The sequence below is a fragment of the Canis lupus genome, chromosome 22, assembly GCF_011100685.1.
Source record: "Canis lupus familiaris isolate Mischka breed German Shepherd chromosome 22, alternate assembly UU_Cfam_GSD_1.0, whole genome shotgun sequence".
NCBI classification, from domain to species: domain Eukaryota; kingdom Metazoa; phylum Chordata; class Mammalia; order Carnivora; family Canidae; genus Canis; species Canis lupus.
In genome coordinates, this window is record NC_049243.1 from 49,444,160 (window position 1) to 49,458,752 (window position 14,593).

The following is a 14,593-nucleotide window of genomic DNA, read 5'->3' on the forward strand; positions in this document are numbered from 1 at the left end:
GAGATCTGAACAAATCTTACTCATTATTCTTTTTTGAATCCCCATTTAGATTTGGAGGTTGATATGTGGAAGAATAATTTGCCTTGATTTGAAAGATACTTTCTGCAGTAGTCTGCTTATTTATAATTTTAGGATATTTGAAAGAAGATATGGAAGCAGAAAATTTGCAGTAAGTTTTTATGTATTTTACCTTTGCTACTTAGGTTATGGAAAAAGTGTTTTTTGTTTTCTTATTTTTAAATAGTTTTAAGTTTGTGTTCATTAAGGTAGGTATTACTATTAACAATTATCTTTTAATTACATGATCCTCTATCTTATTTGGAGCATAGATATTAGCCAAAGAAAAATTTTAAATTTAAGCCACTTGCATAGTAAAATAATAATGATAGTGTTAATAGATAATATGAGGTGTGAGTGGCAAATACAAATTTTTATTAGGATTTTAACTTCAATAAAATTTTAATCACTTATTTTGTTTAATGGTTTGTGTGTTACTTGTTAAAAATAAATTGTGCTATATCTTTTTTTACCATACTTAGAGATTATGGAAGTGATACTACATTTAACCAATATGGCTTTACACCCTCATTTTGAAAACTCTATATAATAAAAACAAATTAAAACAATAATGTACCTGAGCTGGTTCTAGTTAAATGTAAGTTTATTTTTTGAATACTCCTTTCAGTAACAGTCTTCTTGTTTTATTTTTAGTCCTTTTTGCTGGGTTCCTGGGTTTTGTCGGCCTTGGTTGACCTCATCCTCGTTGAGGCTATGTGGTATTTCTTTGGTATTGCTACAGCCGGGAATTTGCCTTCTGGATTGTAAGTAGCTCTCAGAGATTAGCTTAATAATTACTTAAATCTGATTTAAGTTATTGTACATGAAAGTGAGTAAAAGAATATTTTAAACTCATAGATGTAGTGAAATTGATTCTATGCGTAAAAAAATCCAGTGTATACTTAGTCACATTTTCATTTTTTTTTTTTTAAGATTTTATTTACTTATTCATGAGAGACAGAGAGAGAGGCAGACATAGAGGGAGAAGTGATGTGGGACTCGATCCCGGGACCCTGGGGTTAATGACCCCAGCCAAAGACAGATGCTAAACCACTGAGCCACCCAGGCACCCCCATATGTTTCACAGTCATTCTTTTTTTTTTTTTAGCTTTGAAATCCCATATTTTAGAGAATTTTTCATGAATTTCCTGTTCTGGTCCAGAAGGTAGAATTAATTTTGTATTTTTATAGTGGAATTTTGTCTAGTTTTATGAACCAATTAAATAATATTTAGTTCATTAGATTCAGAAATAATTTGTCTGAAGTTAAGCTTCTGAAGCATGTTTTTAAAATTAATATTGTTTAGATACTTCTGCCAAAGATAAAACAAAGTTTATAACTTTGTAGCCAGCCCACAATGGCCAACTGAACACTGTTTGTGTATGTGTGTGTATGTTTTCATATTGTGTTGATCTTCTTTAAAAACCAAACGATAAAAAACCATGTATTAGTTTGTGAAATAACTAGTGTCTAAAAGTAGAGTAAGTAGCACATATAACCTTAAGCATCTTGGAATTAAGTGTCTGAGAGATGAGATACTGTGAACTAAAGATACCAGTATTTAAAATTCTGTGTGTGCTAACTTCTGCCTTATTTTAATTTAGGTATGTGTTTTTGTGAACTGTTTAGGTATTCAATGTATCTTAATTCAGATTCACTTTGGATCTCTATATTAAAAATATAGTTAGTGATCTAATAGCCTACACTTAAGTTGTTAATATTTACAATGTAGCTTTTATGGGATTTATTTAATTGTAGTTGCGTTCATTAAGTGTTGACTGTTAGCTGTTTTAATAATGTGTGATCCTGAATGGTAGCTGAATGGAGACAGATAAAGTTCTGTGTCATAACTGTTACGCAGTTTTTGTTGGAGTACATGGGTTGTAATTATAATTAGATGGAGAAGTTTAAGTGGACTCTTCTGCTATTGTGGAAAGAAGTGTAGTCATCAGGAATGATTTATGTTGGTTCAGAAGAGAAGCAGTGTTACTTAATCTTCAGTTTTCCCCAAACATTTCTTATCCAGGTGAATTCTTTTTGGTTCTTTATATAACCTCCTGAGATATGCAAGTATTTTGAAAGACAATATGAATGTTAATTCAGCCATCACCTGAATGAGAATATATTTCTCTTTCCTTTTCAAATCATGAAACATTCCAGTATGGCTTTTAAGAGTCCCGAAGCTTTTCTAAACATAGACTTCTTGAAACATAAATCTTTATTCTAATAAACTCTGCATTTTGTAAACACGTCTTCCATTAGATGGTAGCAAAGCTTCAGGAACTTAAGAGAGGAAAGTGGGCTTTATAACTTGCAATATTTTTTTTTTAAGATTTTATTTGTTTACTCATGAGAGAGAGAGAGAGGCAGAGAGAGGCAGAGAGAGGCAGAGACACAGGCAGAGGGAGAAGCAGACTCCATGCAGGGAGCCCGACGTGGGACTCGATCACAGGTCTCCAGGATCCAGGATCACGCCCTGGGCTGAAGGTGGCGCTAAACCGCTGAGCCACCCGGGCTGCCCCACTTGCAGTATTTTTTACATCACATCGTGTTACCCTTTTTCTTTGCCGCCAATGCCAAATTTATCTGCACTCTCTACAATTCTTCATGTCTGTTTAACTCTTTTTTTAACCTCACTGTTGTTAAAACTTCTCTTATAAATGTCCCCAACAACCAACTAATTTTTAAAGTCAGGGGCTTATTTTCAGTTGTTCTATTTGACCTTTCAGTAGCTCATAAATCCTTTTGACAGCCCATTATTTCGTGAACTCACCTGCTCCCTTGACCCCAACACTCTGCTCCCTCTTGGTGTGTTTTGATCTTACTATGTGTGGCTCCTTCCTCAAGCTCACTCTGAGCTTTCTCTGGGCTTTCTTGTCCACTCCCATGGCTTCAGTCAGCTACAGTTAACATCTGTTGTTTGTTTCCCAGCTCTCTATTTCCAGCCCGTATTACTCTCCTGATCTTGCTAGAGTCATATTTCCTAGTGACTTCTAAGACTCCGAGAAAATTTGTCATGTTCCAAGCTCTCCTCTCTTCTAATCTCCTCTTTTGCTGGGCTCCCATCTCTGTTAATGGCATTTCCATCTACATGATCATCCAGTCTTTCTCTTTTCTCATCCTTGGAATGGGGCACCACCAGGTCCTATTAATTCGAAGTCCTGTATAAATCATCTGTTCACCCCATCTTCTCTACTCCTGCTATCAGGTCAGTCTAAACTCTGAATTTTTTTTATTTTAAGATTTTATTTTATTTTATTTATTTTTTATTTATTTTTAAGATTTTATTTATTTATTCGAGAGGGAGAGTGGAAGTGCGTGCACAAACAGGGGGAGGGGCAGAGGGAGATGCTAAGCAGGGAGCCTGATGCAGGGCAGACCCAGGACCCTGAGATCATGAACCTGAGCCGAAAGCGGATGCTTAACTAACTAAGCCACTCAAGCACCCCTAAACTCTGATCTTTTTCTGCTTAGACTTTTGCAGTAATTCTTTTAGTCTTGCTGTCCATTTCAAAGCATCCCATGCAATGTGGTCAGAAGTTATCCTTCCAAAATGCAAGTTCAACCATGCCAGTCTTCCTTTTTAAAATCCTTTAAATCCTCATTTCCTTCAAAGTAAAAACCAGATTCCTCCAAGATGGCATCAGACCAGTCTGGAATAGTGGAAATGCAGAGGCTTGGCTATCAGATATACCAGATTTGAGATTCCAGCTCTCCCACATTGGTACATGTGTGTAATCTTGAACAAGTGACCTCTCTCTAGTTCCCTTCCTGAGCTCAGTTTATAGTTGACCCTCATATGTAAATTGAGGATCAGTACTCTACTTCCCAGGCAGTGGAAAGAATTAGCTCTTTCATACAAGCATCCTAGCAGTAACAACACTGACCCCTCATATTGGTTTTCTTCTTTCCCTTCAGAGCCCTCATAATCTGGTCCCAGTTCCCTTCAAGCCACTCCCTTGCTCATTCAGCTTTCTTAACATGTTATGTATTTGTATTCTCATGTCTGCTTGGTTTTCTTTTTGCAGTAATTATCCTTTTATGTGTATTCCAACAAATTTATTAAGATTCCTAACATTTATCACATTATGTTGTCATTGTCATCATTACCTGGGCCTTCCATGCCATTCTTCTGGCTGTTTGAGGGAGAACTAGTTTTACTTTATGTACTCATTGCCTTACATTCTGTAATGTTGAAAGGATAGCCTTGGTTGCAGTGTCGTTTCATAAGGCTATAAGGTAAGGCCTTTGGACATAGACATCTTCATCTCTTTTTCTAGTGTTCTGAATAGAAATTATACCTGGCATCTGATAGATTCTCAAGACTGTTATTTAAAAATCAGAAAATGTAGCCATTATGTTTTGAAAATAAAAATAACTCCATTAAAAGCCATATATATTAGGTGCTTCTAGAAATGCATGCCTGTCACATACCTGTCCTTATATACTTGGTATTTTTAGTTGTTAGCACTTACATATGGGTGTTACAATGTTCTGAGAACTTCTCAGAATCGAAGTTCTCCAGAATAAGTGGAATTTTGAGTTTTCACACATCATGTTAAAATGTATCTGATTTACAACACTTAATGAAATTATTTTTTAATTGTGCTTTAAATTATCTGTAGTTTTACTGTTAAAACCATAAGATATATTTCCACTTTGTGCCAATAAAGCTTTTTTTGTATTTTGTGCTCCCAAATAAAATTCTTCTTATCAAGAAAACCGATTGCAGAGAACTTGTCATTTCATAAAATATACAAGGGGTGTCTGGCTGGCTTAGTCAGGGGAACATGCAACTCTTGATCTCAGGGTTGCGAGTTCAAGCCCCACACTGGGTATACTTAAAATCTTTAAAAAAATAGAAGTTAAATATAACAATAATAAAATAATAAATTATGTAAGAGCAGACTAAACTGTATAGTTGAGAGTAGGCTATGAGTACATAGATACCACAAGCTATATATCCAATACAGGAACTCACATGTTTCAGAAATAATTATTTATTTTATTTTATTATTTTTAAAAAAGATTTTATTTATTTATTCATGAGAGGCACAGAGATAGAGGCAGAGACCTAGGCAGAGAGAGAACCAGGCTTCCTGTGAGGAACCCAATGTGGGACTCCATCCCAGGACCCCAGGATTATGCCCTGAGCCAAAGGCAGATGTTCAACCACTGAACCAACTAGGTGCCCCTAATTTTTTGTTGAAAGATGTTTGTTAAAGTACCTTGCTTACTTGATTATTCAGACTTAAAACTTCAAGTAGTTTTCTCTTTGTGGAGGAACTACGTCTTAGTATCACCTTGAGACTACTTTATCTTATGTAGCTCTGAGAATGTTTGTGTTCTGTGAACTTGTTTGCTTTTAGTATTGAAAATTGGTGGTTAACATAACAGAAACTTGGTTTCTAGTCCTGATTCTCAGCTGAGCAAGTTATATAATATCTTTGGACTTTGGTTTCTTTATATATAAAACAGAAGGATTAGGGGATCCCTGGGTGGCTCAGCAGTTTAACACCTGCCTTCAGCCCAGGATGTGGTCCTGGAGTCCAGGGTTCAAGTCTTACATCAGGCTCCCTGCATGGAGCCTGCTTCTCCCTGTGCCTGTGTCTGTGCCTCTCTCGGTCTCTCTCTGTGTCTCTCATGAATTAAAAAAAAAAAAAATCTTAAAAACAAACAAACAAGGATTAGATGAGAAGATTATGTAAGGGATCTTCCAGTATTAAAACACTGTTTTATGATTAGGCTCCTTCGTGTTTCTCTCTCTTTTTTTTTAAGAATATGAATTTACCCATGTTAATTCTAGAAATCCGTTTCTAACTAATGCATTTATTTGATTCTTAGTCCCATTAGGAGGTGATCATGTTAAGAGTAATGAAAATGATTTAGCAGAGAGGAAGTAATGGTAGACTCATTTGCGTGCTTCCATAATATTTAGAATAATATGTGCTTTACCGATTATAGTTCACTTTCTTTTCTTTTTAAATGGGGAAGTTACTTGGTTTGTTATTTTATTAGGGGAAATTAAATGGCAAGGCTAGGGTGAGAATCCAGGGTCCCTGACTGGTGCTATTATACTGTGATATACAGCCTGGGGAAAAAAATCATCCTCTTGTAATATGATGTTTAATCAATAAGAAGAGCAAACTGTTTATATTGGAGAAAAGTATTTTACCCTACAGCAGAAACTTCATGTCATAGGAATGGACTTGGGTTGTTGGGCAGAAATAGGGTCTCAGATTAGGTCTCTTGCATTGGTTGTAAGTAGACTCTGGTACATAGTAGGCTCTCTGTAAGCGTTATTCAATGACTCCAGTCTGTTTCCAAAATAAAATGAATTCAGAGTAGGGGAGGGCTGATGGTGATTGCCTTTGCAGGTCCCTTCTGGTGATTGTTCCTGCTAATTTTGGTTTGCGGCAAGTAACAGTGATGGGTTGAATATAATTGTTTGTGTAGGAATCTTTGATATTTAGAACACAAAATATTGTAAGATTTAGACCATCAATCCCGAATGTAAACTAAACCAGAGGGAACTTTGGTTTTGGTTTAAATCAAATTATAATTTAATAATTTAATTTATTTTGAACAGTAAGTGGATTTTTTTTTTTTTGGCCTACTGACCTGATTGACATCATGATTCACTTGCACATAGAATTAAATCCAAAAAGTTGTCAACTGTGTATTTAGATAAAGCTTGATTTTGAGATATAAATTGGATATTTTTCTCTCAGTAACTCACGAATATGTTTTATACAAGTTTTGAAAATAAAAATAAAAAAAAATAAAAAAATAAAAAATAAAAAAAAGAAAATAAAAATAATGAATTCATTAGAAACTTAGAATATTTAATTATGTTGCCACATAGTAGGATCCCCACAAAAGTGTTTCTTAAGTTTCTTTTTTTTTTTTTTTTTTTCAGGAGAGAAGGGGCTTGGTAATATCATACAGAATATCCAGTGACCTTAGGATAGTTAGTAAAGTGAATATAAAGAAATTAAAAACAGAAACCTGCTTATCATTCAAAGCATTTCACTGTTTACATTGCTTAGTGACCGTAAACTACCTGATCGGAAGCTTTTTCTGCGCACACTCCGAAGGTAATTTCTGTAGAGCATGACACTAATGACTCGAGCCTGAAATTGTTTTGAAACAATGTAGTAGAGAATCACATCCAGACAGGTGCTGAGATTCATGAGGAAGGTGGTAAAGGCTCCCCAGGGATTGTAACTGTTCTCATCCCCTTCCAGCATCAGGAAAGCAAAACAGATATGGAAAGGCATAAAGCAGACGAGCACCTGTACCATGAGTGTGATGATGATCCTTATAGACTTCTCCTTGACTTTTGGTTTCAGCTTAGATGTCTTCCCGTGAAGGAGACTATGAATGATGATTAAGTAGCACCCAATCATGATGAACAGGGGAATCAAGAAAAAAAATATCAGTCGAGTGAAGTTCAGCATGTTAATAGCTTTTAAGTGGGTAATGTCAGAAATCTTCAGGCAGGTGGGGGGTGTGGAGGCTTTATCTGGGTCTTCATAGAGCAGTAGGAGTGGGATGGTAGTTGTCAGGGTCATTATCCAGACTCCCACACATGCTAGCATGGCTTTGCCTGTGTTTTTAAGTTCTTTGGCATATTTTGGCTGCACAATGGCCATGTATCTGTCGGCACTAATAAAAGCAAGAAGCCATAGAGCAATACTTGGATAAAACACTGTGAGAGCCCCAAGAATCTGGCAGAAGTACTCTCCAAATGGCCATTCACCTTTTGCATAATAAAACATCCGAAAGGGTAAGCTCATTATAAATATTAAGTCCAATAGTGCCACATTCATCATATAGATGGTTACAGTGGTTCTCTTCTTGGTAGTACAACTAAAAACCCATAAGGCAGTGGCATTAACAAATAATCCAATTATGAAGATACAGCTGTAGAAGACAAGGGCTGCGATCTTGTATTCTTCTGGATGTGAATTGTTGGAAGGGCCAGGTTGAGCTTGATTGTGAGGAGTGGTCATCTTATAGATTGTTGGGGGAATGACACTTAGAAACTGTAAAATAGTTAAGAATAATAGAAATAAAACCTTTTTGAAAAATAAATGCTTAACACTGTCCTACTTGACTTGCTGTGTCAGTGGATTTTAATTTTAAGAGTATTTTATGTTGTACAGTCAATATATGTGTCTTAGTATTTATTAAGAAATCCACTTCCTAGATACTATTACTCATGTGCACTGACCCATTAAAATAGTCTGTGTGTTATAAAGCACTGGCAGATTTATTTTTTCTCTCTGCTCGCCTCCCTTTTCCCCTAGGGAATAACCTTTTTTTTTTTTTTTTTTTAAAGATTTTATTTATTTATTCATGAAAGACCCAGAGAGAGAGGCAGAGACACTGGCAGAGGGAGAAACAGGCTCCATCCAGGAAGCCCGACATGGGACTTGATCCCAGGACTCCAGGGTCATGCCCTGGGCCAAAGGCAGGTGCCAAACCACCGAGCCACCAGGGGATCCCCCCCTCCTTTTTTTTTTTTTTTTTTCCCCCCCTCCTTTTTTAAATGACTTTTTCCTGTAGTGTGTAATTGGGTAGCAGTTATTCTTTTTTTTTTTTTTTTTAATTTTTATTTATTTATGATAGTCACAGAGAGAGAGAGAGAGGCAGAGACACAGGCAGAGGGAGAAGCAGACTCCATGCACTGGGAGCCCGATGTGGGATTCGATCCCGGGTCTCCAGGATCGCGCCCTAGGCCGAAGGCAGGCGCCAAACCGCTGCGCCACCTAGGGATCCCGGGTAGCAGTTATTCTTATACTAAATGTTCTTGGATTGGGACTAATTGGGAGAAGGTCATTCTGAATTTTGAATCTTACAAAATAGTTTGCTACTTTTTATCATCTTTATTCTGTTTAAATGTTTTGTAATCCAGGTTAGTAATGTCCAAAAGATGAACTTTTACTCATTAAATATAGTTTTAATGTATAAAATGTGGATTAGAAAACTAATAAAGGAACCACACAACTGGTTGATTCACATTAATTCTCATTTGAGAGCAGGAACTTTTCCTTTTGGCTGCTATATTTCCACTGCTGCTTGAGTCCATAGGAGTCCTCATTAAGTAAATGTTTGCTGAATTGATGGATGAAGTGAAGGAAGGACCCTGCAGCAGCTACTCTAGTTTGTCAATGAATATTTGCTTGGTTAGTTATTAAGCCTATTTTTTTTTTTGAAATGGAAACACTTCCTCATAGTATTATGTTCTTTCTCAATTATCATAGTTCTAGAAACAGCGTGTTCTGCCATGGTCTACAGATCAAGAACCTGACTCTTAGAAGAATAGATGAGCTAGTTTTTCACTCAAAGTTAGTTGGAAGGGCTTAATGCTGTCTTCCCGATGGTATTTACCAGTGTCCCAGAAATGGACGTCACTGATGTGCCAGGAAACAACATTGAGAAGAGGACATTGCTAGTATAGTAACTCTTATGCCCTTACTCTAACTACATAAAGACACAAGTATTATTTGGCAAATTAAATTTTAAAAAGGAATATTAAAGAAAAAGTAGTTCTTAATTAGAAGTCATTCAGTAACTTTAGATGCATGCAAAAACAAATTCCCATCACCAAAAAAAAATGTTCACTTCTAATAGAAAGTTCAGTTGTGATTATAAATATCATCGACCCCTCACCAGAGTAAAACTTCCATCACCCATGATGCAACGTCAACAACAATGATTTTAAGAAGTAAAGGTGCTTATGAAGAGATGGAATCTTGTGGTATCTTAGACTTGACTTAGAGGTGCAAGAAAAGTTTCCTTCAGAAATGTCACTTTGCAGAGTGGGCTGTCTCTAATTCAACCCTGAGTCTGTCTTTGGTGAGAACTGTGGGGGTGATTAGCATTCTGGTTAGTGGCATCAGGGGCTGTTGAGAATATAAAATGAATTTGAGCTAAATAAATAAATAAATAGAATTTGAGCAGTTGCTGTGGACAAACACAAGATATGAGTTTGTTTTTACACTTCTCCCTTTTTTCCTTCCTTCTTGACTATAGCTAGTTTGCCAAGTATCTAGGTTAGATATGATTTTGGAATAGAAGTCTATGTATTAGTAGCCTATACTTATATTATTAAAATATCCAAATATTGATGTGACTAGAATTTTAATTTCTATCAAATGAGAAAAGTATTATATAGAAAAATCTCCAGTATCATATCGAGGAGAATAATTTTGGACTCTTTACTATTTTTAAATTTTCATTGAATTTTTAAATAGTAGTAATTGTAATATAAATGAAATTTTGTATCTTTTCTCTCTCTCTCTCTCTTTTTTTTAGAGAATTTATTTATTTATTCATGAGAGACACAGAAAGAGAGAGAGGCAGAGACACAGGCAGAGGGAGAAGCAGGCTCCATGCAGGGAGCCCGACGCGGAACTCGATCCCGGGTCTCCAGGATCACACCCTGGGCTGAAGGCAGACGCTAAACTGCTGAGCCACCCAGGCGTCCCTCTTTTTTATCTTTTGATACTGTGTTTGGACTCCCTTCCCCCATCCTCATCCCTGAATTTTGTCATGTAAATTTCATAGTTACAAACCCTTTATGAGTAAATTTTTTAACCTCCATTGGGCTCAAGCTGCTTTTATGTCACCAACACTTGTATTCATTTGCTTAAGGTTGAAAAAAATATGTGTAATGCATGTTTTAAAGGCATTACCAGATTGGTTGTGCTCTGCTCTGTACACACAGATACATTTTTGGATAAATATTAGAAAGTGATTGTTTTCAAGTCAGCATTTTATTTTATTTTTTCAAGTCACTGTTTTAAAAACTTTAGATTCAGTGATTATCTATAGTCTTTTTTAAAATAAAGCTTTATTTATTTGAGAGAGTATGGTGAGGGGAAAGGGCAGAGGGAGAGAGAGAATTTTTCTCCAGCAGACTATGCACTGAGCACAGAGCCTGATGTGGGGCTTGATCTCAAGAGCCTGAGATCATGACCTTAGCCAAAAATAGTCAGTGATTTTGACCCTGAGCCACCTAGGTGCCCCATAGTCTTTTTTTTTTAAAGCATTTAATACATTTTGTGGAACAGTGTAATTGAAACCAAGTGACAAAGACTCCTAAATATACTTATGATTTATCATATCAGCATTTTTTAAGTTGAAAAAATTATTTACTATTAACGTAAAACAATGTTGAAAATAAATTTAAAAAATCACATTAATAGTGCAGGAAGATGACAGCATAACCCATTTCAAGGTCCTTTGCCAGCATAGTGTCAGCAACATATTATTAAATGATTTTGTAACTTAGCACTACTTTTTTTTGTCACCATACAAAGTTATTACAATATTATTGATTATGTTTCCCATACTGTACTTTCCATCCCCATGACTTACTTATTTTATAACTAGAAGTTTATACCTCTGTAGTGTAAGCATTACCTAGTGGATAATATGTGATGAAATTAACTAAATGCTACTTACCTCCTGTCCATCAAAAGGCTGTGTTAGAGAAGAGCATTTTTCGTCATACCCAGTTATCTAAAAGAGATATCTTGTGTTAAAATAGCTCTTTCTAGAAATGGTATATTTAAGAAGTTGCAGTATTTCTTTTGTTTCAGGCTCTTCTTTTCCTTTACAAAGTTGTTTCAAATGTAAAACTTGGCACAGGAGTTGGTACTCGTTTGGCTGCAATTGCTGCTTTGTCTCTTTCAGGAAGTACTCTCTGAAATAAGGCTTTTTTAACTTCTGACTTTGCCCTGGATGTGGTTTCTCTCACAAGTGATTTGTTTATGAGGTCATGATTAGCATAAACTCCCCTTGAAGTGATGGCATGTACTTAAAGAGAATCAAACAAAAAGAGGAAAATGTGTTCAGTTTGTTTACTTTGATGCTTAAAGTCTGCATCACCTATTGAAAGAGAATGCGATTCGATGTTGACTAGAATGGGGTTCATAGTAGTTTCTTCACTTTCTAAGTTGTGGGACTTTGTCTAGTTACTTAACCCCTCTGAATCTCTGTTCCTACTTAGTTTCTATACGGTTAAGATAGAAATAATACTCATGTGATAGGATTATGAGGCCTCTAAACCAGAAAAATCCCAAATGCTGAACATAGTGTCTGGCACTTAGTACTAACCTAAACAGAGTTAACCCTGCACTACAAAGTTCCTGAAGTCATAAAATGCCCACTTTTATTGTTAACATATTTCTAAGTGGTTAAAATTGGGGTCCTCTGTTATTTGCTTCTGCGTTGCATTTGCATTTATCCACTTTGGTTTGTCTTTTTTGTTGTTGTTTTAAGAGAGAGGGGATTGTGAGGGAGGGACAGAAGGGGAAAGAGAGAGAATCTCCAGCCAATTCTCTGCTGGACATAGGGCCAATCTAAGGACCCTGAGATCATGACTTGAGCTGCCCCTGCTTTATTTTTTAATCTCCAATGCATCCTAACCCTTTTCTGTTGCATGGAAGTCTAGAAATAATTCCTTTTATATAAACATCTCTGCAAATTGCTAAGAAAGGACTGGAATTCTTTAGTGGAATAATTTACATGTTTGGAGTATTCTAACCTAGAAAGGGAAGTGAAACCAATGGAAAGGGAAGTGAGCAAACCTAATCATTGTCTGCCCTGTTGCATTAAACTTTCTCTTTTCTTAAAAAAAAAAAATCTCATTTGCTTGTCTTAAAATTTTACTTTTCTTTATTTTTGGTTATGCATGATTTGTCAACTTTTAAAAGGTACATGAACTTAACTATTTGTTTTTTGAACTTAAGACAGTTTGAGGGCCTGTGCTCTTTCTGTCCTCAAATAAAAACCATAGTTTCTTGGGGTTGGCATGTGGGGTGTGTGTGTGTGTGTGTGTGTGTGTGTGTGTATAGCAAGCATTTAATAAATATTGGTGGACTGTGACTGAAGAAGTAGAGGGGCAAGGGAGTCATGGGTGGATTACTGAGTGGGGTGATGGCATCAGGGATGCTTTGACCCTCTTAGGGGAGGGGACCTGCCAATCAGCAGACAGATGTGGAGACTCAAGCTCTGGCAGTGACCCTTCTCTCCTCTCCATGACCTGTGACACTTTGCACTGTTCTTTGTGTTGCTGGTCCTCCACAATACCTGTATGTTGGTTGTAAAAAAGAATTAGAGTGGGAACAATTCCCCCAAACCTTTTGGCAACAAGTAAACAATGGATTGAGAAGTAAACTCTTAAGTGTCTAGTTTGCTTCTTTAATACTTGAGCCTAATAAATTTTTTATTCAAGTAGAAAAACTTACGTCATTCTGGGACTGTTCATGCAGATGTACTTTCCTCAGTTATTTTGGAATATGAGTAAAAGAGAAATTTTTCACCTTGCAAAAAAGGGATTACAGATATCCAAGGGGTTTCATTTTGTGAAGTAATCTGTTTTCATTCCATTTTTGAATTCTGGTTTAGAATATTAAAAGAACTCAATGAATTTTTATTTTAGCACTTGAGCCCAGTTTTTGAGTGAATATAGTTTAGTTAGGACAATTTCATAATTATTAGGAAGGATGTAGTTAATAGATTTATACATTAAATCCCAATTATAAAATGTGCTCTGCATTAGAGATTTGTTTACACCACAAATAGAATTATGTTTCCTGTTCTAAACATATTTCTCTTTACCATTGCATGTGTAAGTCGGGGTTTTTGTTCTAATCCTTTTTTAAAAGATTTTATTTATTTATTTGAGAGAGAGAGTGAATGAGAGAGAGTGAGCATGAGCAGGGAGGGGCAGAGGGAGAGGGAGAAGCAGACACCCCACTGAGCAGGGAGCCTGATGTGGGCCTTGATCCCAGGACCTTCAGATCAAGACCTGAACTGCCGGTAGACACTTCACCGACTGAGCCCCCAGGCGCCCCTCATTCTCATTCCTTACCCCAACGTTTTGGGAAGGGGATCACTGTACTTGATGTTCATTTTTCCCAGCGTGGGTGGCCATAAGCAATGAAGGCTGGAGTGGTGGGTCAACAACCCACCTGTCTCCCAAGAAGAGGGTTGTGAGGGAAGTGAGGATGCTCTGAACTAGAAGGAGAATCTTACAGTTTGGCCCTAACGGTCCCCCACTTTGAGGTCGTGGAATCTTTGTTACTCTACTGTCTGTCTCTGTCAAACTTGTATCTAAACGACCTGTTCTGTTTTTGTGTATGTGGTTTTGTTTTTGCTTTTAATGAGGGAGCTTAATTGAATAGTGTTTTCTGGGTAAAGAAGATTGAGGTAGTACTATTTGTCTAAATCTGTTTTTAAGAAAAAATGTCCACAGCTTATAGCTATAAATCTACAGTCAGTTAATTGGAACCTCCTTTTCACTTGATTTCCTAAATTATAAATTTAGCAATCCTCAAATTCCTTTTCCTTGGCAATTTTTGTACAGTTGGAAAATTTTACAAACATATAATCAGGCAGTTACTTAACTCATAGCAAACAAATTGACCCTAGATGACCAAAGTGATCTATATATAATTCTAGTTAAAATAGATGTAAATCAGCAATGAAAGTAGAGCTCTTTAAAGATACTAAGATTCTC

The 14,593-nt window shown here is 36.3% G+C and overlaps 2 protein-coding genes across 4 annotated transcripts in view; one reads left to right on the forward strand and one right to left on the reverse strand.

Annotated features, from left to right (window-relative positions):
* Positions 1-14,593, forward strand: part of UBAC2 (UBA domain containing 2) — a 179,691-nt gene that overhangs the window by 34,705 nt on the left and 130,393 nt on the right. For both annotated transcript variants that reach the window (XM_038569946.1, XM_038569945.1), the window contains exons 3-4: positions 50-169; positions 712-821. In XM_038569946.1, the coding sequence (XP_038425874.1) occupies positions 50-169; positions 712-821 (230 nt within the window). The remainder of the gene's footprint in view (positions 1-49; positions 170-711; positions 822-14,593) is intronic.
* GPR18 (G protein-coupled receptor 18) lies at positions 6,955-14,104 on the reverse strand. Of its 2 annotated transcripts, none has more exons than XM_038569944.1 (3): positions 13,946-14,104; positions 11,533-11,589; positions 6,955-8,105 (listed from the first exon to the last, which is right to left on the reverse strand). In XM_038569944.1, the coding sequence occupies exon 3, from the start codon at positions 8,070-8,072 to the stop codon at positions 7,077-7,079; it is 996 nt and encodes a 331-aa protein (XP_038425872.1). In that variant the 5' UTR covers positions 8,073-8,105; positions 11,533-11,589; positions 13,946-14,104; the 3' UTR covers positions 6,955-7,076. The 2 variants fall into 2 exon arrangements, with proteins under 2 accessions (XP_038425872.1, XP_038425871.1); XM_038569943.1 differs by having other exon boundaries at positions 11,533-11,886.